This window comes from Cherax quadricarinatus, chromosome 72 (genome assembly GCF_038502225.1).
Source record: "Cherax quadricarinatus isolate ZL_2023a chromosome 72, ASM3850222v1, whole genome shotgun sequence".
Classification (NCBI taxonomy): Eukaryota; Metazoa; Arthropoda; class Malacostraca; order Decapoda; family Parastacidae; genus Cherax; species Cherax quadricarinatus.
The window spans coordinates 6,875,977-6,902,114 of record NC_091363.1 but is presented as its reverse complement, the minus strand read 5'-3'; the positions used below and the strand labels follow the sequence as shown (position 1 = coordinate 6,902,114).

General features: G+C 38.2%; 1 protein-coding gene across 6 annotated transcripts in view; it reads left to right on the top strand.

Moving 5' to 3' along the window:
• Positions 1–26,138, top strand: part of ca (RCC1 and BTB domain containing protein claret) — a 110,458-nt gene that overhangs the window by 72,177 nt on the left and 12,143 nt on the right. For 4 of the 6 annotated variants that reach the window (XM_053800391.2, XM_070100356.1, XM_053800388.2 and 1 more), the window contains exons 17-24: positions 268–883; positions 7,091–7,303; positions 9,455–9,600; positions 10,799–10,996; positions 19,170–19,352; positions 20,367–20,608; positions 22,197–22,394; positions 24,568–24,698. In XM_053800391.2, coding sequence (XP_053656366.1) covers positions 268–883; positions 7,091–7,303; positions 9,455–9,600; positions 10,799–10,996; positions 19,170–19,352; positions 20,367–20,608; positions 22,197–22,394; positions 24,568–24,698 — 1,927 coding nt within the window. The remainder of the gene's footprint in view (positions 1–267; positions 884–7,090; positions 7,304–9,454; positions 9,601–10,798; positions 10,997–19,169; positions 19,353–20,366; positions 20,609–22,196; positions 22,395–24,567; positions 24,699–26,138) is intronic. The other 2 variants (XM_053800390.2, XM_053800389.2) reach the window with 2 other exon arrangements.

Here is a 26,138-nt window from a genome sequence, read left to right as displayed (position 1 = left end):
TCTTGTTCCTTTAAGGAATGCCCTAATGCTGGTGATGGGCCCTTGATCCAAGTAACTGGAACTATCCTCTGTTTCCTTGGATTGTATCTGATTATTTTGCATTCTGTACGATGTATAAGGGATTAGCGCTTCCCCCATAATTATAACTTTGTGTGCTATGACTGACAAATACATGATTATTATTTCATGAAGCAAACCATAATTTTCTCATCTGGATTAAAAGAAATGAGGGTACTTTAATTTTATATATCTTTCTGTTTTTTTTAGATTGCTGTAACCAAAAACCACAAGGTATACATGTGGGGCAATAATCCTGCATGTCTACGAGTCCAAGCTCAACTCCAGAGACGGGCAAGGACAACCCAGCAAGCTGCAGAAGGCGTGAAAAAGTGCAGTGGCGATGATAGACAGAGTGCCAAAACTAAAAATGATAACAGTAATGAAAGTGTTGAAGATGACAAAGAGGTAGATGGAGGTGAAGAAGCATGTGTAACACTTGATGATGATAAGAAGAGTATTATTACAAATGGTGCTAATGGTAATTCTGAGCAAGTAGATGCTGTTAATGGCAATGAACATCTCTGTGATGACATTTCCCTATGTACAACTTTAGATGATAGTGAAGAAACTATTACAACGTTGCCTGAGGATGAGGACAGTGACAAGTGTGATGATCACAAGTCTTTTGTTATATCCCCAGAACCATCACCAGAAAAATTCTTGGGAAATGGAGAGGGGAAGTGTGATACGAGTGAAGACATATCTAAGGATGTAAGTGAGAACTGTACCAATTCATCTAGCACAAGCAACAATTGTAGCTCAAATCCTCTTGAAATATGCAGTAAGGAGGATTCTTCTAGCAAAAGTTCAAAAATTGAAGAATGTAAGTTGTTAGTCTCGAGTGCCCACAACAGGCCCTTGATTGAACACATTATCCCTGTTTGTAGAAATGAAATACAGTAGTTAGGACATCGCCATGCATGGTTTTAGACCTATTCATTTATCCCATACCAACAAACTTTGTAGATCCTCAAATTTCATACTAGTTTCTAAATGATTGGACTTATAACTGTTGCCTAAACTTGCATCTGGTGTTTCATAATTTTAAATTGTATTTGTTCTTATTACTCATTAGCTGTATTATTAATGTGATGGATTGAGCCTTAACAGGTGTAAAGGCTCAGTCCCCTTTCAAGGGGTTCTTGATCCCAGGAATTTGAGCTATCCTTCCCTTGGGTCAAACCTGTTTTCTCCCATCCTTCCCATACCTCAGACACTTTATGAATTTAGCATGTAAACATGAATATAATTGTCTTTACTAATAACCATAATTCTTCTATTGCTAATGCTTCTACTGCATAATAGACTTCTATATCATCTACAACTTTGTTAAATTCTTTTTAAACACACCAGCCACCTCCCACCAAGGCAGGGTGACCCCAAAATGAAGAAACATTCTCACCATCATTTACTCAATCACTGTCTTGCCAGAGGAACTCTGACATTATAGTTCAGTTGCACTTCCAAACTACAATATCCCTACCCCTCCTTCAGAGTTCAGGCACTACTTCCCACCTCCAGGACTCAGGTCTTCATAAGTGTTACCTTGCCACATTCCAATAGCACATTAAATCATAAAAATCGCTGGCTTCCACTCCTAACACACTCACACATGCCTGTTGGATGTCCAAGCTCCTTGCATACAAACCCTCCTCTGTTACCTTCCTCCAGCCTTTCCTTGGATGACTGCTACCCGTCCTTTCCGCCACTACAAATTTATATCCTCCAAGTCAAACTATTTTGTTCCATTCTCTCTAAATGTCCAGACCTTCTAATTTCCAAACTATAAAGTATCTGCATAATATTTACACCACACACTGCCCTCAGACATATCTCTACTGCCTCCAGCCTCCTCATCACTGCAACATTTAAAACCTATCCTTCACATCCATTTAAGAGTGTTGATACAACTGTACTCTGATGCATTCCTCTTTTTGCCACTGTATGACTTAGAAGTTTAGTGCTTCCCTATGAATGTAATAATAATCCTACTCTTAAAAATTTCATGGTTGTGTATCTCCTCTTCATAAATGGCAACATGGTACATGCAATGTACAACACCTCTCAGATCTTAGGTTTCTCTTGGTTATCAAGGAAGAAAGCACTACATTTTTTTTTATTTTTGTAGGGGGGGATTTTATTGTCTTGGTTATAGTTATAATCTTTTTTTTTTCTCTCTCAGTTAATTTGATAAGGAAGTCTTCCATATCAGTTTTGTGACCTTTTCTAATCTTGAATATGGTTGTCTATCATTTCTTCCTATCAGTCAAAGATGGCATATTCAGTGCTTTTCCTCGCCATACTGTGAAGTGTGATGCTTAAATACTTGGCTCTAAATTTTTCACTCTCTCATGCTTAGGAAAATTCATAAGTTTTATTAATATATTTGGTTAGGAATATGATTTTATAAGTACTGTATCAGCCTTGTTTTTTTCCTTTGCTTTATATGAATCTGTTTCTTTCTGTGATTTAAATTTACAGTTTAACTGAACTATCCAGTAATTTTTCTGATAACTAGATACGTAGTTTTAACCAAAAAACTGTTGGTAACGTAGATCTGTGTCAGTGGGATCAGTGTCTATGCCATAAATCTACTCATAAATCATAGCACCCTCAAAACTGCTGTTAGTGGTAAATTTTGGCCTAGACATGAGTGAATGGGTCTGTGCAGAGGGTGTGTTCAGTTTAAAAAAAATCCTTCCCTATGCAATGCATGATGAGAACAGCTAACCTCTGACCCTGTGTGGAGGTTGAAATAGTGACCTGTAGCATTTTTTTTAAGGGAATTCTCTTTGTTTTTTCTGGTTTTTTAATGCCAGTAGATATATCTGAAGACATACTGATGAAATGGAGAAGATTTATTAGCTTAATAATAGGGATAAAACATCATTTTTTGTATAATGATGGATTTGAAATGGATGTCAAGTGTTATATAGAAGAGGTCTGGGAATGTTATTAATGAACAGAGGGAAAGCTGAACATCAAAATGGTATGCAATACCGACAGGTTGGTAGGTAAGACACAGGCAACAGTTAGGCAACTTTATTCTAGAATAAAGTTGCCTAACCGTTGCCTAGGTGTCTTACCTACCAGAGGGAAAGCTGCTTTAGTAGGTGGAGTGCATGCAGCTTTTGTTTATGACTGTGTTGAAAATAGTGTAAAATTAGCCATATTACTAACTTCAGAGCACTTATTAAGGGTAGTTCTGATGACTGAGCATGCAGTTTCTTGTGATCAGTCGATAACATGGATGACAAAATAACTGGGAATTGGGTTGATTTGAGTACTGGAATTGGTCTAAAATTAGGCTCAGAATGTGCAAAATTACTGTTGCACAAAGTACTCCCTTTCTCCATCTTTCGTGCATTCGTAATTCTATAAGTATTACATCAAATTACATTACTGTTAGAAGAAGATTCCCTGCCATTCTAGAAAATAGAATTACTATTTTTGCTTTTCAAAAATGCTTTCATTTGGGAAGGTGTGGGCAACAGTTTAAAGGTTTTGAGTTTATAGGAACCATCTTCAGGAACAATACAAAAATTTTTCAGTAATAATGATATTAAAAAATCAGACTGTTGAGGGAAAGAATGTTTTGTTGCATTCCTATTTTGATGATAGTCATTATCTGTAAGAATCTTTGTTAAATTTTGGTTTGTATGCCCTTTGAAGTATACCATGGTCAGTTAGTGAGCTGAGTTACATGCACTGCATAAAAAGGTATTAACTTGCTGAAAGCTGTAAAGAGTTTTTATGAGTGGGATTGAGATACAGATTAATGTGTGTAGGGAGGAAGAGAGTAACTACCAGGAAGACAGGTGCTGTGATACTGGTGAAGAGTTCTTGATCCAAGAAATTAGAGGTGCCCTCTCTTTCTTTGGATTGAGTCTGACTTCTGTCCATTCTCCAAGGCACGGTGTGACCCCCTGCAGGCTTAGCATTCCCCTATGAAATAAAAAATAATAAAAATGTATTCATATGGGAAAGAGCCTGGAGGATTGAGCCTCCACCAGTGATGACCACTGTAGGTTTAGTGCATTATGAAAATATAGTAACAAAAATATTTATTTTTAATATGCTGGCTGTCTCCCACCTAGGCAGGGTGACCCGTAAAAGGAACATTTTCACCATCATTCACACTATCGCTATTTTGCCAAAAGTGCGCAGTAAAATGCAGTATAATAATTCGTGGTTGTATTATAAATGGGGTTGTAAGAGAACTGTATATGAATGAGGGATGTGTGTATCTGAAAAGTACTGATTGTAATTATAGGTGGGAACTATCACAGTTGCAGTTTGTAGAAAACTGTTTTATTGGGAGATTCTGGAGAGAAGCTGCAGGGGTTACTAGAGGGACTTAAAATGATCTATAAAAGAAAGAAGTTGAGAGTCCATGAAGAGATGAAGGTAATATAAATAAGTAAGTCATATGGGGTCTGCATGCAATTGGCAAAACAGTGATTGATTGAATTAAGATTAAAGATGGTTTATTTCAGCATGATACAATGGTGACATTTAGGTGTGCATGCAGGAAGATCCTTAGTATGCAGAGCATACTAAACACTTCTTTCTTTCAACAAACCGGCCATGTCCCACTGAGGCAGGGTGGCCCAAAAGGAAAAACAAAAATTTCTCTTTTTAACTTGAGTAATGTATACAGGAGAAAGGGTTATTACCCCCTTGCTCCCAGCATTTTAGTCTCCCCCTACAACTTGCATGGCTTATGGAAGAAGAATTCTGTTCCACTTCCCCATGGAGATAAGAGGAAATAAACAAGAACAAGAACTAGTAGGAAAATAGAAGAAAACCCAGAGGGGCCTGTATATATACATACATGCTTGTTCATGCAAGTGTAGTGTGACCTAAGTGCAAGTAGAAGTAGCAAGACATACCTGAAATCTTGCATGTTTATGAGACAGAAAAAAAAATCAGCAATCCTACTAAACTCTTATCAAGTTTAATTGTTTAAAGGATTACAGGTTGGCTTATGATTACAGGTAATGAGGATTCTAGCACGTTAGCACTAAATTTAGGAGTTACATTGAATACTTTTATCGAGTTGAATTATTTCAAGGATTACAGTTTGGCTTGTGATTACAGGTAATGAGGTTTCTAGCATAATAACATGTTTTAAAGACATTAAATATATTTTATGGTTGTGAGAATTTCAGATTATGAGAATAAGAATATATTGCTTTCCATGTGCTTGTGGCAGTGAGAATATGCAAATATACTCTTATCATATTTAGTTGTTGGGCTATGTTAGTGAAAGGTTTTTATTTTTTATGGTAGTTTTGAAGATGCTGGCAGACAAGGTGGCTCTGGAAATTTCTGGCAGGGCATTCCAGATTTTGGATCCTTTTATGCACATTGAGTTTTTGCAAAGATTAAGCTGGACACAGGGTATGTCATAGAGATATTTGTGTCTAGTATCATGGTGAACGTTTCTTTCTTTAGATAACTCTGCTTTGGTGGAGAATGGCCACTATTTAAAAAAAGTTGAAGTGAAAAAGAGTAGACATCAGAATGTAGAGATGGAGTTAAGTGAATGTATAAGATATGTCAAATCAGATGTTAGCAGATGATTCTCAAGGATGATGCAAATCACGTAAACGAAGTGTGAATAAAAGTTGCAACATGGTAGAAGTTTTTGTGGAAAGATATTTATATGCTAATTGAATGTGAAGCTTGGAATGTATTTGACTGTAGTGGCTTTAATCTTGCCAAAATAATTTGTTTTCCAAAAGATACATTTGTGTTACAAAGGTTTCTTACATTAAAAAAAGTTCAGAGTTAAGTCTTCTTTGGATGCAGTGTGTGGTCTCTGGGTGAGACATTGGAAATACTTTGTGCAAAAGATGGAGGGAGCAGTTAGAAAAAGAGAAACTATAAACACTAGAACATTTTATAGGAAATTTCTTTCCTGGGACATTGGTGCCCTGCAGGTCCTGTGACAAAGGACCCAGGAGTGAAATGTTTCCATGAACATATTCTAGTGTTGGCATTTAGTATTTTTTCAACTCTGTGTTAATATCACATTCCATTTATACAAGATGGAGGGGATTTCTGAATATGTTGAATGGTACGGGCTTGAACATGATTATGCCAGACCAGAGAGAGTGAGAGTGAGTGTGAGTGTAAGAGAGAGTGAGTGTGAGTGTGAGTGTGAGAGAGAGAGAGAGAGTGTGAGTGAGAGAGAGTGTGGGTGAGAGAGAGTGTGAGTGAGACAGAGTGTGAGTGAGAGTGTGAGTGAGTGAGTGTGTGTGTGTGAATGTGTGTGAGTGTGTGTGTGTGTGAGTGTGTGTGTGTGTGTGTGTGTGTGGGTGGGTGGGTGGGGGGGGGGGGGGGTTCTGGGGGAGATGTGGAGGGGTGGATTTGATATTCTGTTCGTGTTTAAGGTTAGTACTACATCTTTGAAGGGACTCGGGGAAATTTGCTAGCTGGATTGAGTGTGTGCACTTTGAAAGTGTAGTAGGAGGTTGTAAATCGATGGGTCCACAGTGTACTTTATTTGTCCTTACAGAAAGGCAGCTAAAGAATGAATGATGGTGAATATTTTCTGAATCACCCTGGGAAATGGCTGGTGAGTTTAAAAAAAATACTAGCAATAAAAAACATTTATTTAATTTTAGTGTCCTTTTAGTAAAGTCAAAAACAGTTACTGCAAGTAAAAAAAAAAATGGTTTATAATTTGTGGTATTACAGTATTAGCATACTATATTATATGATTGTAGTGCAATATTTGTTGATGAATAAAAAATGTGTAACCCTTGGGTGTCTTCATTGAGAGAGATTTTACATACCAGGGACTTTATCTGGCTTATAAAGATGCGAGAATGTAATGTTATATAGTGGAGCCAGTGGAAGAAATAGAGCAGATACAGTGGTGGACAAAATGTCTCAAAGATACTCAGGTGTTATGCGTGTTTTATTCGTCATTTTTTGGTATTATATACCAATGATCTTAAAATGCAGTACAGCACACATTTGTTTTGCCACCAATAATAATATTCCTTTCCATAATTTGCAGACTCAGTACCTACCAGTGGAACACGAAAAGTCAGTGCAAACACAGTGCCATCCTGTGATCCCAGTGATCTAGGTCACCTTCTCCCACAGGAGGTAGAGATGCCCCATGGCTTTGGTGCTGTGAGAGCAGTAGCTTGTGGAAGTCAGCATTGTGTACTTCTGACAACACATGGAGCCTTATATGCATGGGGTCGAAATATGTCTGGGCAGCTAGGTAGGTTCTCCCATTTTGATAATAGTAGTTAACTTGCATTTGGTAGAGCTTTATGTAACTAAATTTTTTTTCACTAATTCACTGCATGTAAGATAGTGGGATAAGGCATATATTCCAATAGATCCACTCCAGTTTTATAAGAAGATTGATTCAGATTGTATTGTGTTCATGGAGTTATTCAAATTTGAGAGCATTCTGAATAATACAAAATAGACAGTTTTCTCTTATCTGACAAAAATATCTAAATTCAAGAGAGATTCAGACTTCCACCAAGCTTTGCGTATTCTGTAAATGTAAAATAATTTAGTGCAACATATTCATACACAGTTAGACATGGCACCTTTGTTGCTGCTAAGTTACTAGCCCCTTGTTTCCAGCATTTTAGTCACCTCTTAAAACATGTATGATGATGGATTCAAAATGGAGGGCAAGTGTTGTATAGCAAAGGCCTGGAGACATGATTAATGAACAGAGGACATATTGCTTTAGTGGCTGGAATGTCTACAGTGTTTATTTTGAATTCTGTTTTTAAATTGATTTTTTTAATTTATGTTTAAAATTGTACAAATTGCCAATTTGTGTTAATTATAGGATAATTTTGATAGTTGAATAGAGAGTTTTTTGTGCTTAGTCGATAGAATGAAGGACGTACTACGAAAATTGACCATTGTAATTGGCTTAAAAATAGGACTCGATGTTGGCAAAATTGCAGATGCATAAACTGTGTCCACACTACCAACTTTGCACCTGTGTAATTCCATAAATTTTCCATCAAATTTTGCATTTTTGGTGTCATTATCTTTAGAAAAAAATTATCTACCATTTCAGACAATTTTTTTTAAAGTATGACACTGTCAGCACTTAATTTCAGGGCTCATGATAGCAAAAGGATTAAGAAGTTTGTTATCTTGTTTGTAAGCATAATTTCAAGTTTGGTAAATCCTATTTGAAGGGCTTCATGTTATACATTCATGTTCTGCATTTGTAGTTCTTGGCCAATGAAGAAGTCTGCATGGGGTGGGTTATCTCAAAATGATGCCATAAATCCCTGAAAGAAGCTAGGAGACAGATCTCAATGGGTGGCCATGTTGGTGGTGGTGGCTGTGGTTGAGTCCTGGTCGGCTGGGCTGGTTGGCTCCCTGAGGCCACTGAGGGGAGAAACTTGATGGGATATATAGTTTGAGTTTGTGGTTGATTGCATATTGAAATATTTTCTGGTGCTGCTCTCCCTATGTTTTCCCTTCACCATGAATCGGGCAATAAGTGTATGGGTGATGTGAAGAAAAACCTCAATTCATTCAATTTGGTAGAGTGGCCTACCTGACAGTGAGGTTTCTTTATCAGGTGGATGAGATGGGGCAAGCTTCAGCTTTTTTTTTTTTTTGGTGGTTATTTGGTACTTTTGGTTGCTACACACTATTTTTATGTCATCTTAGGTATCCATAAAATATATATTATATGTCTTAGTAGAATGCCAGTCTAGAAGACCTGATTCATCCCCCAAAAAGCTTTTAAAATGGAGCATGAGATCCTTACCTGTCCACAATTCTGAGAGTCCATTCTAGACCAAGTTGTGAATTGATAATGTATTGAGCAAAATCTGAAGGAAGGGTGAAAACGAGTGGGAGTGTTATATGGTCTTTCTTGAAATACATTTGAGAATTTGACAGGTGAAAAAATACCATGTAGGTATTCCAGGAATTTTGATCATGCTCTGTACAGTGCTGCTTATTTATTAAATAGTGATAAAGAATCTATATGCTTCAACCAGTAATAATATTTTTTGCTTTTGTTTATAATTTTTTAGTTGAAATTCAGTGTTTATTTTCTTTTCCCTATTTTTGGCTCCTAAGCCTTTACACTACTATATATAGGCATGCTGTTGGAGTATGAGGGAGCTAACATATATGAAGGGATTCACTCAACACCATCCCCACTTCTCACCTTTTCACCTGGAGGTGAGAAGGTGAGGAGTGGGGATGGTGCTGAATTGTGATATCAGCATACTTTTGGCAATTAAATGAATGTGTTTCATTTTTGTGGGTCACCCTACCTTGGTAGGAAATGGCCAGTGAGGTAAAAAAAATCTGAATACTGTAAAAAAAAAACAGTAATCAGTGCTTTGCTAACTAAAATATCCAATGCTCACAGGAACTGGAAATCGGCGTGAAGTTTTAACTCCCACTCGTATTCTGGACGAAGCCTACATTACTGACATAGCCTGTGGAGCTGATTTTACCCTTGCTCTTGAATCTCAGGGACAGCTTTGGGGATGGGGCTCAAACTATTATTCACAGGTATGTGTGATGTGCAAGTTTTGAGCATGTGGGAAGTATTGAAGTATTTATAGTGTGCTATGTTTGGACATGTGGGAACTACATACACTACATATGATCAAGGATGGATCAAAATGTACAGTTTTTTCTAAATTGTGGATTAATTGTGAAATAGAATGGATGTAATAAAGGCATGTATATAGATAAGCAAGGCAGATATAAGAGGAATGAGGGATTGCGAGTGAGAGGGTTTAATGGATGGAAACAGAAGATATTGTGTGCAAGAGGGTTGGATGAAAATCTTGTCATTCTAGCAGCAGTTGGTAAATACAGATTGGTTAATGTCAATGGCACCAGACTTTCATACTTGCAAAGCTTATTGCTTTAATGAGAGCAGGTAAAATTAGAAATAAAGAAACATAAAAGTTTTAAGGGGTAAGTAAACTATTTTTGCAGAGAAAAGCTTATTGAAGTGGTATAAATATCAGAGAAAAAAGTTAAAAATATATTAGCAAGCAGTATGAATAATACAAAAAAGGGAGGCATATGTTTGAGAAGTTGGGAAGATATGGTAAATTAGCTGTTAATAGAGAGGGGGGGGGGGTAGACTGTGAACAGTAGTGGTGCAGTATTGGACGTGATTAGAGAACACTAACAATAGTCATTTGTACTGTTACTGCTCTAAGCTTTAGGACAGTGTTCTTTAGACTGGAAATAAACCTTCAGGTGATCATTAGAAATGAGTGATTGTAAAACAAATGCAAGACATGCTGCACAATGTAAGTTTGAGGAACTGAAGGAAGGGTAAAATATTTCAGTGTGCTGGTGTCACTGCATGTGTCATGATATTGTGGAAAATTTATGTCCATAATTTCTTGTATTTCTACACAAATAATGAATTTGGAGGGACAGTGTGGTTTACTTAGCACCAGACAAAAGTGTGCTAATAGGAAACAAGATATTTGTCTAAATTGGCTTTTCAGAAACTAATAACCAAGCAAGGTGCTTTGGCATGAAGAATCCTTTGCCAACTCTGCATCCATATGATGAGGTAAAAAATCGAAAGTGTTTAACTGTATTACGTTTCAGAATTTTTGCATACATAGTTCTTATGTCTTAGATACAGTAGTAATGTTCTAGAATGAAGATTGTAAATTTGAACTGAACAAATTATGGTCATACGGGTCATTAGAAATTAATTAGCAACCTCGTATTACAGTTGGGGAAGAACAACACCTCAGAAGATGACAAGGGACAAGCTGGACGTGTATTCATGCTGCGAACTACAAAGCGTGTATTAAAGGTTCCACACAGTGTACACTCTAATTGTGAATCTCCAAGAATAATAAATGGGCTCCCTTCTCAACCTGGCTCACCTTCCCATCATTTTGGAATGTCAGCAGGCAACCAGGAAAAAGTATGCATTGTTTATCATTTGACCGAACCAATTAGTATAATGTACCATTAAGTACACTATAGTAATATGAGCATTTATTTAAGAGTTCTCAATAATAATCTATATTTTGGAGGTCAAGACATTTATATATATGGTGCATACTTGTGAACAGTTTTAAGAGTTTTCTACTCACTGCCTAGCCTAAGACCAGGTATTGCTGGTGACTGTTGGATCATGTAGCAGGCCCACATAGTCATCATAAACTGGCTCATCAGGCATCTCCTATAGGAACTTTTCTAGTACTTGAAGATCTCTATGAATGTACTGACAGTATTTCTTGTATGTATTTTTTTTCAGTGCACCCGCCTTCTCTCTTGAGACAGGATGACCTAATAAGGTTTTTTTTTTTTTACATGTACATATGTAGTAATTGATACAGAAGAAAGGATTACTAGCCCATTGCTCCTATTTCTTGTACAGTGGACCCTGAGATAATGTAATTAATCCATTCCAGAGAGAGTGTCTTATACTGAATCTGACTTAATCCAAATTAATTTTCCCCATAAGAAATAATGGAAATCCAATTAATCTGTTCCAGACACCCAAAAGTATTAAACAAAATAATTTTTTTACATGAAATATACATTTCCCTACACAGAAAACAATGAGACATGCAGAGTAAAACATTACTAAAATGACACTTACCTTTATTGAAGATTTATCGATGAGTGATGAGACGGGAGGAGGGGAGAGAATGGAGGTGTACTATTGTTTGGAAGGGGAATCCCCTTCCATGAAGACTTCAGGTACCAAGTCCTTTTCTGGGGTTACTTTCCTTCTTTGTTTTTTAATGTCACTAGGACCAGCTTGAGAGTCACTGCACACCTGTGGCACTAAATATCTGTCCAGGGAGCTCTGTTTCTGGCATCTCTAAGATTTCCCTAAAATAAGACATAACATTGTCATTGTAGATGTTGCCAGCACAGCCTGCAACAGCTGTGTCAGGGTGATGTTCATCCATAAATGTTTGCACATAAGAAAGCAGGAACACTGCAGCAGGCCTGTTGGCCCATACTAGGCAGGTCATTCACAAACCATCCCACTAACAGAATTGTATTTGCCCAACCCAATTTTCAATGCTTCCCAGGCAATAAGAGAGAGGTTAAGAGAGTGGTGAAGCAATGTAAAAAGAGAGCAAATGAGAGAGTGGGTGAGATGTTATCAACAAATTTTGTTGAAAATAAGAAAAAGTTTTGGAGTGAGATTAACAAGTTAAGAAAGCCTAGAGAACAAATGGATTTGTCAGTTAAAAATAGGAGAGGAGAGTTATTAAATGGAGAGTTAGAGGTATTGGGAAGATGGAGGGAATATTTTGAGGAATTGTTAAATGTTGATGAAGATAGGGAAGCTGTGATTTCGTGTATAGGACAAGGAGGAATAACATCTTGTAGGAGTGAGGAAGAGCCAGTTGTGAGTGTGGGGGAAGTTCGTGAGGCAGTAGGTAAAATGAAAGGGGGTAAGGCAGCCGGGATTGATGGGATAAAGATAGAAATGTTAAAAGCAGGTGGGGATATAGTTTTGGAGTGGTTGGTGCAATTATTTAATAAATGTATGGAAGAGGGTAAGGTACCTAGGGATTGGCAGAGAGCATGCATAGTTCCTTTGTATAAAGGCAAAGGGGATAAAAGAGAGTGCAAAAATTATAGGGGGATAAGTCTGCTGAGTATACCTGGTAAAGTGTATGGTAGAGTTATTATTGAAAGAATTAAGGGTAAGATGGAGAATAGGATAGCAGATGAACAAGGAGGCTTTAGGAAAGGTAGGGGGTGTGTGGACCAGGTGTTTACAGTGAAACATATAAGTGAACAGTATTTAGATAAGGCTAAAGAGGTCTTTGTGGCATTTATGGATTTGGAAAAGGCGTATGACAGGGTGGATAGGGGGGCAATGTGGCAGATGTTGCAAGTGTATGGTGTAGGAGGTAGGTTACTGAAAGTAGTGAAGAGTTTTTACGAGGATAGTGAGGCTCAAGTTAGAGTATGTAGGAAAGAGGGAAATTATTTCCCAGTAAAAGTAGTCCTTAGACAAGGATGTGTGATGTCACCGTGGTTGTTTAATATATTTATAGATGGGGTTGTAAGAGAAGTAAATGCGAGGGTCTTGGCAAGAGGCGTGGAGTTAAAAGATAAAGAATCACACACAAAGTGGGAGTTGTCACAGCTGCTCTTTGCTGATGACACTGTGCTCTTGGGAGATTCTGAAGAGAAGTTGCAGAGATTGGTGGATGAATTTGGTAGGGTGTGCAAAAGAAGAAAATTAAAGGTGAATACAGGAAAGAGTAAGGTTATGAGGATAACAAAAAGATTAGGTGATGAAAGATTGAATATCAGATTGGAGGGAGAGAGTATGGAGGAGGTGAATGTATTCAGATATTTGGGAGTGGACGTGTCAGCGGATGGGTCTATGAAAGATGAGGTGAATCATAGAATTGATGAGGGGAAAAGAGTGAGTGGTGCACTTAGGAGTCTGTGGAGACAAAGAACTTTGTCCTTGGAGGCAAAGAGGGGAATGTATGAGAGTATAGTTTTACCAACGCTCTTATATGGGTGTGAAGCATGGGTGATGAATGTTGCAGCGAGGAGAAGGCTGGAGGCAGTGGAGATGTCACGTCTGAGGGCAATGTGTGGTGTGAATATAATGCAGAGAATTCGTAGTTTGGAAGTTAGGAGGAGGTGCGGGATTACCAAAACTGTTGTCCAGAGGGCTGAGGAAGGGTTGTTGAGGTGGTTCGGACATGTAGAGAGAATGGAGCGAAACAGAATGACTTCAAGAGTGTATCAATCTGTAGTGGAAGGAAGGCGGGGTAGGGGTCGGCCGAGGAAAGGTTGGAGAGAGGGGGTAAAGGAGGTTTTGTGTGCAAGGGGCTTGGACTTCCAGCAGGCATGCATGAGCGTGTTTGATAGGAGTGAATAGAGACAAATGGTTTTTAATACTTGACGTGCTGTTGGAGTGTGAGCAAAGTAACATTTATGAAGGGGTTCAGGGAAACCGGCAGGCCGGACTTGAGTCCTGGAGATGGGAAGTACAGTGCCTGCACTCTGAAGGAAGGGTGTTAATGTTGCAGTTTAAAAACTGTAGTGTAAAGCACCCTTCTGGCAAGACAGTGATGGAGTGAATGATGGTGAAAGTTTTTCTTTTTCGGGCCACCCTGCCTTGGTGGGAATCGGCCAGTGTGATAATAAAAAAAAAAAATAAAAAAATTCTATTCACTCGTGCAAAAGTCCCACTCAAATCAAATCATGTGTATGGGGAAGTACCCTGGCTGGTATGTGAGGAAGTACCCTGGCTGGTGTGTGGGGAAGTACCCTGGTTGGTGTGTGGGGCAGTACCCTGGCTGGTATGTGGGAAGTACCCTGGCTGGTGTGTGGGGAAGTACCCTGGCTGGTATGTGGGGAAGTACCCTGGCTGGTGTACCAACATCACTACCACCCTCTACCACCACCACTTTCATATCTTTCTACAAACTTTTTCTTGAATTCTATAGTGTTTCTCACTCTCTTTACCAAAGGGTTGCAGACATTGCTGCGTGGTCAGCAGTACATGACCTACCAGTTTCATGTAGAGGTATTCCATTTACGGACTATTTTGCTGCAATATCTTCCCAACTTCACACCCGTTGGCAACAACATTGGTCTACTATGCTCGGCAACAAACTTCAATCTATTAAACCGAGTATAGGTTACTGGCCGTCTTCTTATCACCAGTGTCGAGGTTGGGAGACTACTCTCTCCCGTCTTCGCATTGGCCATACTCGTCTTACTCATGGATATCTCATGGAGAGGCGCCCTGCTCCTCTCTGTGAGAATTGCCAAGTTCCATTATCAGTCAGCCACATTCTGTTGGACTGCCCACTTTATCAACGAGCACGCAGAATTTACCTCCGTCGTCGTCTTCGCTCTGCTGCTCTCTCTTTATTTTCCCTTCTCGCTGATGGACCCACCTTTCATCCAGACTCTCTCATTGACTTTTTGACAACAACTAACTGACTTCACAAATTCTGATACTTTCAGCCCTTTCTACTTCAATCTCTTGCTACCCTCTACCCCCGTACTATCCCCTTCCCCGCTGTTTTCTGTAACCTACTGATCATCCCTCCTCCCTTCTGCCATCCAATACCCTCGCTTCCTTCCCTACCCTGCAGCGCTGTATAGCCCTTGTGGCTTAGCGCTTCTTTTTGATTATAATAATAATTTACTAAAGGGTTGGCACTTGAAGCTTTCTTTGGGCCCATGATGGCTTATTTAGCAGTTACAAGCACTAAAAACAATGGAATAATACAAAATGTATCGCATGTACACATGGAATCGTCCTCACTGCCTGGTAAACAATGGCACTCTGGCTGTACATGGAGTGTCCGGGCATGCGGATACGTTCGGGACGAATGACTTTAACCGAGTTCCGTGTCGTTAACCGAGCCAATATTTTGACACAAAAACGTTGCTTAATCCGATTTTTACTTAATCCGATGACATCTTAATCTGGGGGTTCCACTGTATACAGTGTATACTTGTTATGTCTGTTAACCTTTTGAAGATCCAGAGGCCAAATCTCAGAGTGACAGCCAGGGTCCAAGAATTTTCAAAAAAAAAAAATTATTTTTTCTTATGAAATGGTAGAGAATCTTTTTCTGAAGGTAATAAAGCAAAAAATATGAAATTTTATGGAAAATTGATGAAATTAAGCTCTCGTGAATTCTGATGCGTCAGCGACATTTACGCATTGGTAATTTTGCTGACATTGACTCCCATTTTAGGCCAATTACATTATTCCAGATGACCGAATTCTTAGCTGTTTCGCTAGTATTACTTCTATTTTATCAATTGAGCACACGAAATTGCCCAGTCAACTGTTCCAACTACTGAATAAAGTGATCGGAAATTGGTGATTTGGCCAATTTAACACAAAGTTCAAAATGTTCCAGTTTCAAAATAGGGTCCAGAATAAACAGCACGGGCATTCCTGGCACTAAACTAACATTTTCTCTGTTCATTAGTTATATTTTCAGGCTTTACAAATGAATTCTATTTTGATTTTCTATTAATATTTTTTTTTTTTTCAACAAACCGGCTGTATCCCACCAAGGCAGGGTGGCTCAAAAAGAAAAATGAAAGTTTCTCTTTTTAAATTTAGTAATTTATACAGGAGAAGGGGTTACTAGGCCCTTGCTCCTGGCATTTTAGTCGCCTCTTACAACACGCATGGCTTACAGAGGAGGAATTCTGTTCCACTTCCCCATGGAGATAAGAGGAAATAAACAAGAACAAGAACTAGTAAGAAAATAGAAGAAAACCCAGAAGGGTGTGTATATATATGCTTGTACAACATGTATGTGTAGTGTGACCTAAGTGTAAGTAGAAGTAGCAAGACTTACCTGAAACCTTGCATGTTCATGAGACAGAAAAAAGACACCAGCAATCCTACCATCATGTAAAACAATTACAGGATTCCGTTTTATACTCACTTGGCAGGACGGTAGTACCTCCCTGAGCGGCTGCTGTCTACCAACCTACTACCTACAATAATGAATTTTTATCCACACTAAAAAGTAGAAGATTTACTGCTATGCAATATTGTAGTAAATTTTTTTTTTTTTCAACAAACTGGCCGTATCCCACCAAGGCAGGGTGGCCCAAAAAGAAAAACGAAAGTTTCTCTTTTTAAATTTAATAATTTATACGGGAGAAGGGGTTACTAGCCCCTTGCTCCCGGCATTTTAGTCGCCTCTTACAACACACATGGCTTACGGAGGAAGAATTCTGTTCCACTTCCCCATGGAGATAAGAGGAAATAAACAACAACAAGAACTAGAAAGAAAATAGAAGAAAACCCAGAGGGATGTGTATATATGCTTGTACATGCATGTGTAGTGTGACCTAAGTGTAAGTAGAAGTAGCAAGATGTACCTGAAATCTTGCATGTTCATGAGACAGAAAAAAAAGACACCAGCAATCCTACCATCATGTAAAACAATTATAGGATTCCGTTTTATACTCACTTGGCAGGATGGTAGTACCTCCCTGAGCGGCTTCTGTCTACCAACCTACTACCTACAATAATGAATTTTTATCCACACTAAAAAATAGAAGATTTACTGCTATGCAATATTGTAGTAAATGTATAAATAATATCAGCACATTCGTGAAAGTATATTAGATCCACCAGCTGACGCGTATTAGACTTGTGGTGACATTTGTTTACTCTTGAAAATCGGCAAAAATTTAACATTTCCACTACTTTGAGCTCAGTTTCAAGCCATTTTCAGTACTAAAACCAATCAAAATCATCTCTATTTCCATTGTATCAGATGAGACCAAGAAGTCATGAATACAACTGTAAAACACATACGAAAAAACACCGCAAAATCACTGTTTTAATCCAAAATTACAGTCACAGTTTTTTCTCTCATTATGCACTGCATGCTGTAGGATTTGTTTTATGTGGTGCACACTTACTACATAGACGTGTTCTCTCGTATCTAGGCCCAAATTTACCGCTTACAGGTTACCTGAGTGAGCTGAGCTCATGGTGTAGATCTACAGTTTGAACCCTGGCTTCAAAGCCGTAGATCTACAGCATGGAGGCTGAAAGGGTTAATAATCCCATTTGTGATCATTGTCTCTGTGGCTCAGTCCCAGACAAGGTCTCCTAAATTGTATAGGAATTATTGCAAGACTAGAGATTTGAAAAGTTGTGGGCCACAGATTGACACTTCTCAAATTGTATTTATGGCCACAATGCTTTTTTTCACTGTGTTCTGGAGAATGAAACACTTGTGCAACTTTTCAGAATCCTTATTGAGGAAAAGTTTTGCCAGCCAATGGCTTCTTCAGTCCAATACAGAGACTAACATAAGAACATAAGAAAGAAGAAACACTGCAACAGGCCTACTGGCCTATGCGAGGCAGGTCCAGTTCTCCTACCGGCTTAAGCTCACTGACCTAGTGAGGTCAGACACATCACTTAAAGGAGGGGCACATCATCTGACCTAGCAGCACAAGCTAGTTGGGTTCAGCTCACACCCACCCACACCCACTCATGTATTTATCCCACCTATTTTTAAAACTACACAACATCGTAGCTTCTATGACGGTACTTGGGAGTTTGTTCCACTCATCCACAACTCTATTATCAAACCAATGCTTTCCTATATCCTTCCTGAATCTGAATTTTTCCAATTTAAAACCATTGCTGCAAGTCCATTGTCTATGTTAGATATTTTTAGCACATTATTTACATCCCCTTTATTAATTCCTGTTTTCCATTCATACACCTTGGTCATCTCTCCCCTAATTCTATGCCTTTCTAGAGTGCAGATTCAGGGCCCTCAGCCTGTCCTCATAGGGAAGATTTCTGATACATGGAATCAACTTTGTCATCCTCCTTTGTACGTTTTCCAGTGCAATTATATCCATTCTGTAATATGGTAACCAGAACTGTGCAGCACAATCTAAATGAGGCCTAACCAAAGATATATAGAGTTGAAGAACAACCTGATGACTTCTATTATTTATACTTCTTGCTGTGAAGCCAAGGATTCTGTTAGCTTTATTGCGAACACTTATGCACTATTATCTTGGTTTCAGATTACTGCTAACCAGAACTCCTAAATCCTTTTTGCAATCCATATTATTAAGAGCTACATTATTTAGTTTATATGTGGCATGGTTATTTTCCTGTCCAACATTTAGAACTTTGCATTTGTCTATATTAAACTGCATCTGCCACTTCTCCGACCACTGCATCAGTCTGTTCAAATCATCCTGGAGTGCTCTAATGTCCTCATTAGAATGAATTTTTTGGGTCACCCTGCCTCGTTGGGAGACAGCCATTGTGTTAAAAAAAAAAAAGCTGACCTTAAAGTATGAGTTTACTTCTCAAGCTTATAACTGTGCAGCCATATGTAATACATAGGATAAGATCACATCAAACTAATGATATAATAATATACACTAACCTCTTTGAAACTGAAATAAATTTCAGGCACTTTTTGTGATTTCTCAATCACTTTCCATAGGGTAGTAACTATTACTGAGAATATGATTGAGAGATCACAAAAGCCCTTGGAGTGTAATTAATTAGCAAGTGGTTAAATTGTATATGTAATGTATAATTTTAATCCTTTTTCATTCCATAGCCGAAAGCTGGAGCTCACTGGTGGTTAAGTCAAATTCGGCTGGATATGATAGACCCCCCTATGGATGAAAAAGGAGCAAACAGAGGGGATGATGAGGATGATGGAGTTTATGGTGACTGCACCTTACACACTGCATTGACTTTTCTCCACAGCAGTTATAATGTCAAAAACATCACAAATATTGTAAGTTTTCTTTGAACAGCCACAAAAATAAATTGTACTATATACCCTCGATATAACAGACTTAGAATTATAGGGAAAATCCACTGGTTAAATTGTACTTTTAATTCCTTTATTGTCAATGTTTATTGCAGTATATCTGTAAATTATGTGTACAGTATTATTTTAGGTATTCAGTTGAGTACTTTATAGCTTTTTTTACTATATTTTTAACATTCTGATATAAAAGATGCCACCTATTAGTCTATCAAATTGATGGTTTACTGTAAATCCCGTACAGTAGCATTTTCTAAAACTTTTATTTGTTATTTTCACCGTTCTTTACCTTTCTTTACTATAAAGGGTATCATCTTAAAATGAAGAGGTAATATCATGCTTTTTACTGCTACAACTGAATTATATTTGCATCCCAAAGAAAAGAAAATTATTCTCATCTTGTACATGGAGGCATTTCACCTGGTTTAAGCCTCAACATCTAATTGTATCTGCCTCCTTGTATCACCCTTTTGCCTATATCTAGTTAATTTTTTGCACCTACATACATTCTTAGTACATCAGAGGTGTTCATCTGTCATGGTCCATTGGTTTCTCTACCTCCTTTTGTTTCCCTTATCTTTCATGGAAAATTGTCTGAAAGCCTCGGTCATGTTTCCTTACACTTGCTGCCCATGTTCACCTTGCTGTAAGTAGGTACCTGGGTGTTAGCCTATGGTGTGGGTTGCATCCTGTTGGATGGTAGTATACCTTAGATAGGGCTGGGCTTTGAAATGAGTTGAAGTAGGATAACAGCACTTAGTCTGTAAAATTTTTGTAAAAATAAAAAATAATTTTGATCTAAGAAATTGAAGCTATCCTCTCCTTGAGTCAGATTTGCTTACTTTCTATTCCCTGAGTTTGTCTGACCATTATGGGATTAGTGGTTTTCCCTGTATATAAGATTAATGCCTAACAGAATCCTTAATGACTGGCATTAATTTTAAAAAGTTTAAATGATTTGCTGCTTTATTATTTTTATAGCTGCAAGAAGCAGAAGCTCACCAGGCCCTGGCTACACTCTACACCTTGGAGAGACAGTATAGTCAAGCAATGCACCACCACCTTTGTGCCCTCTTGACACAGAGTAATGAGCTCTATAAGAGAGAGAGTGATCAAGTACAAGAAGCAAATGATGGTGCCAAAGAAACTTCACTAGAAAAGGATATAAAGGATGAAGGTCATTCTAGTCAAAATAAACAAAACAGTTCTCCTCCAGAGAAAAGGTTGGTAAAAGAAATGAGTTTATTTAATACCCAGATCTTTCTAGTTTGTTTATAAAGTTCCTTTTTGTCATTCCAGTTGCAACACTATTACAGTAAAATCAGTGATGAAAAAGCATGCTCATTTTCCAGAATACTGAGACTCGCAGCATACAGTCTGCAATATTTTATAGCATTTCAATGTAGTAATAATATAAGGTGACCAATGAATAGATGAGGGGATAAAGGTGAGTGATATCTTGAAGTATTTTTGGTAATAAAGAAGTTTATCTGTGAAGTCAAAAAGGGGAATGTGCCAGAGTATAGCAATACCAACATTTTTATATGAATGTTAAGCATGGGCTTTGAAAGCTGCAGCAAATAGGAGGCTAGAGGTAATGGAGATGTCATTTCTGAGAGCAATGTGTGATATGATTATGATGAAGAGAATTTGGAGTGTAGAAATTAAGACACATCGTGGGGAAATGGAAAAGAATTCTTCTTCTATAAGCCATGTGCGTTGTAAGAGGTGACTAAAATGCCAGGAGCAAGGGACTAGTAACCCCTTCTCCTGTATAAATTCCTAAATGTAGAAAGAAAGACTTGTGTTTTTCTTTTTGGGTCACCCTGCTTTGGCAGGATATGGCTGGTTTGTTAAAAAAAAAAATTGGGGTGACCAAGGGTATAATTCAGAGAGCTGAGGAGGGGTTCTTTAGGTATAGTTAGAGCATGCAGAGAGGATGGATTGGAATAAGATGATAATGATGTTTAAACCTTGGTGGAAGGTAGATGGGGAAGGGATCATCCCAGGAATGGATGGAAGAAGGGAGTACCAAAGGCGTTAAGTTTCAGGAGCTTGAGCATCTAGCATGCTTGCGTGGGTGTTAGAAGTGAATGGAGGAGGTGGGAAGGGTTGTGCCTGCACTCTGGAGGAGGGATGGGGATGTTGTAGTCAGAGGGATAATCTGATTGTGATGTCAGCACACTTCTGGAAAGACACCAATTTAGTGAATGTGTTTTCTTCTCTGAGATACCCAATCTTGGCAGGAGACAGCCATTGTGTTAAAAAAGTAGTTAAATCAAAGAACAAAACAAAGTCAAAATGTGGAAAAAAAAATGAAAAAATATTGTCATAGCTTTCATAGCCATCGCCTGCCTACAGGCAGGATATGACATATCAAGTAGTAAAATATTCAGGGATAATGTTTACACAATCATTGTGTATTGGCAGTTAACTGAAACATCATGGCATAACATAAAACTAATCCCATCTCATGGCAACATTATGTAATTACCTACAAATAGTGGAAAGATTGAAAATTCCAAGTTTTGAGTACTGGCACCTAAAACTTCTACATACTGTATCTGGTTTCTGGATAAGAGAGACTACTGTATTGATGTAGCTGTAACTGTAGAAAGTTTCTGAGTCAGAAGACAGTCACTTGCCTATGATGTATATTTTAGAGAAAATTGTTTTCTTCTCAGTTGCAGTTTTTGCTTAGATTTGTTATATTTATTATACTGTTTTCACTTCATCATAGGTAGTTTTAATAATATTCCCTAATGTTCCCATAAAATAACTAGTTACCTGTATCTCTCCTCACATAAATAGCTTGGTTGCTGAAGCAGTGCGGATAATAGATCACTACTTGAGACTACAGACAGAAGAGTCGCAGACAGGCATGAGGCACGTTCTCCAGGAGGGTATCTCTCTTTGGTTGTCGCACGCCCTCCCATTGGCACAGTTGGAAGACCTCTTGCTCATGCACCTTCCCCGCACTGTCTACCCTTTGGCACTACTACTCTTTGGGTCAGTGGCGATGCTCGGCAAGCATGAATTAAAATTAACAATTTCAACTTGCAATGTTAATGCTTTAATTCTTGTTTGTTGCATTTAATGCCTTGCAAACCTGGAATGATTCTTAAATTGGAGAATGGAAAATTTAGCTTGTTTTCAAGTTGTAATTTACTAAATAGGGTACTAAATGATTAATTTAAAAAACTCTTGTATGTACACTCATGAGCAGTAGTAAACCCATCCATTTGGAATTTTGTCTATGGGAGTTCTGCACCAAATAAAGCACAACAAAATTTGCATTTATGTTTACATTTCTGCCTCCTGAAACAACAGCTGGTGGGTCAGTATACTGCCTACATATTTTAGTTTGTTATTGACCCTAATCATGCAGTCTTTTATGAGATACTAGTCCTACCTTAACTAATTGGCTATTGTTTGTGATTTACTTGAAACTGATGGAAGTATTCATTTTGAAGTATTGTATGTGATGAAATAGGCCAGGCCAAGTTGCTAAATGCTTTTGTTTCTCATTACCTGCACCTGTGTATTGCTTCTTTTCAGTGCATACCTATATTATCAGTACTGTATATTTCAAAGAATTTCCCAGTTGTCCCTTCAAAGGGAGGGGGATGGTGCCTTGATGCTGGTGAAGGTATCTTGTTTCAAGGAATTGGAGCCACCCTCCCCCTTCCCGAGATCATACTTGATTATCTCCCATTACCCAGGTGCTGTATAACCCATACAGGCTTAGCACTTCCTCATAATTGTAATAATCCCACTCATGCTATTTTTCTTTTAAGTTATTCTAATACCTACCTAGTTACACAATAGACCAGATTTTTTTTTCACTGTTGAAATATTGCAGTCGGACAGAACTAAAAGATGGAGTGATCCTAATGGGAATGACATGTTGAAGGTAACATGATAAATATTATATCCAGATTTGGATTTAGGAGAATGAAGAAAAAGATAAAAGAACAGATTAGCCCTTTTTATTCTTGTCAGGAAGAATGTTAAATTGTACAGCAGGACAAAAGTTCTGTATTTCTCTGGGTACTTAATTATGCAGGAGCAGGTAAGTGTACTATTTTATGTGCCCATGTTGCTAAAGCTAAGGAAGATGTGCCTTATTAAAGGTTATGTATATGAATAAAAAATTGTTTTAGAGGGAAAATGTCATCAGCATTTATGAAGGTGCAATGGTGATTGTGTTTTGTCATAAAAATGCACTCTAACAGAACACTGGTAAACCATACCACGAGCGGGGATAGAACTCGCGATCTGAGTCATAAAACTCCAGACCGACGTGCTAGCCACTGGGCCAGCTGGCTACAAGATTGGTCCAACTAGATGTATTTATACACCATAGGAAGGTTAGCATAGGCACCACTGTGACTAGCTCTAGCTCGAGTTCCCTCAAAGCCGTCATCAGAGTTTTATGACTCGTTGATCACGGATTCTATCCCCGCCCGTGGTATGGTTTGTTTGTAACTGTGTCATTACAGTTTCGTGAGTCATGATAACAGCTTTGAGGGGACTTGAGCTAGAGCTAGTTAGTCAGGGCCATGCTGGCAGGAGATTCGTCTGTAAAAACAGGCATTTGCAGTCACAGTGGTGCCTATGCTAACCTTCCTATGGTGTATAAATATACCTAGTTGGACGAGTCTTGTTGTAGCCAGCTGGCCCAGTGGCTAGCGTGTCGGTCTGGAGTTTTATGACTCTGATCACTGGTTCTATCCCCGCCCGTGGTATGGTTTGTTTGCAATCGTGTCGTTACGATTTCGTGAGTCAAGAACACTGGTAGATATTAAATGTAGTTCCTTGTTAGTACTGCTTAGTACAGTATATAAAAACAAATGTTGTAATCTGATCGTGAAGTGAACACACTTCTTGAAAGATGGTGATTGAATAAAGATAGTGAAAAAAAATGAAAGTTTCTCACTTTCATTTTTCTTTTTGGGCCACCCTGCTTCAGTGGAATATGGCCGGTTAGTTGAAAGAATAAGAAGAATGTGTTTTCTTCTTTGGGTCACCCTACCTTAGTGAGAGATGACATTGAGTTAAACAGTATTACATTGTTTTACACAAAAGCTCTCAAACATGTTGCAGTGTTAATATTCATGTTAGTCCCTATATTATATCAGCCTCAAGCATGCACGGTAGCATGACACATTTTTTTCTACAGTGATGGTGCACCGAATGATAGTGAAGCCACTGATGACCCGAACAGTGACCCAGCCATGAAGGTGCTCAGTCAATTATCAACTAAGTTTTGCCTCAATTTGTGTACCTCTGTTATCAGTCATCTCCAGGCTGGTAAGTGCTAATATTCATTGACCTTGCTAACTTATTTGTATACAATATTTGCAGCCTCTCTGTTTGTCTTTCCAGTTATAAATGAAAAAGTACTGAAGGAGTTCAACCTTGGTGTCTAGCATAAGAGTCCCTCATGTTACTAGAACTGTACTTTACACTCCCTTTAAATTAAAAGCCTTGATGCTGGTGGAGGGCTCTTGATTTAATGAATTTGAGCTACCCTTGCCTTCCTCAGATCAAATTTGATTACCACTGTTTCTCAGGCACTGTATAACCTTTATGGGTTTAGCTCTTCTCCATGAATGTAATAATTTATCCTATACAGTGGACCCCCGCTTAACGATCACCTCCTAATGTGACCAATTATGTAAGTGTATTTATATAAGTGCGTTTGTACGTGTATGTTTGGGGGTCTGAAATGGACTAATCTACTTCACAATATTCCTTATGGGAACAAATTCGGTCAGTACTGGCACCTGAACATACTTCTGGAATGAAAAAATATCGTTAATCGGGGGTCAACTGTACTTTGACATCAAATTTAGAATTATTCTGTTAGTTTTAGAACCATATTCTCATCTTCACTATGTTTTTCATCTTCCTTGATCTCTGCATCTCATCCATTTCCTTATTTGTCAGCTCTTTGTCTTGTATTTCTAACAGTTGCTCTACATTTGCCTCCACTATATATCTTCAAAACCTTTTTTCAAGCTACCAGTACTCATTAGCAGCATTAGAAAACCCCTCAGGAGAATTAATCGCCTTTGACCACAGCTTCATTGGTCAACTCCTTCATTTTGTCAATTGCCTCTTTGATAATTGCAATGTAGTCATCAGTTGTGTAGTTCTTCCAGCACTTGCCTACATTAATTGTTGGATCACTATGAGCCATATTTATAATACTGTAGTATGTCCTGTAACTAAGGGGATAAATTATAAAAAAAAAAATAGTATATAAAGGCTTTTATTCATAGGAAATGGCTAATTTATCCACCTTATTATTGATACACAAATGCAGACAAGATATCCAGTAAACAAGTATAGAGCAAATGTCATTAGGAGTGATAGTGTTAGTGTTACATATGTTGATAAGCATTCCATACTTATAAGACTGAATATCTCGTCTGCATTCGTGTGCCAACAATGATAGTGGTCTGTGAGTTTAGGGCTTGACTGTCATGGATTTGAGTTTCACCTGCTCTATAATTTTGTTAAGAGTAGGGGGACACTAAATTAGTTTTATGAATAAAAGCCTATTGTTGCCATTTTCATTATCTCTTATAGTTTGTTTTGCAGAACAGTATAGAGAAATGTGCCTGTTATTTAGTATCCTTTAAAGGCACCACTCATTCTGGTGTAGAGACCATCATAGGAAAACCCCTAGACCAGATGGGAGGCAGGAATTATCTTGTCAGGGTGCATGTGACTGAAGCAAGTTAA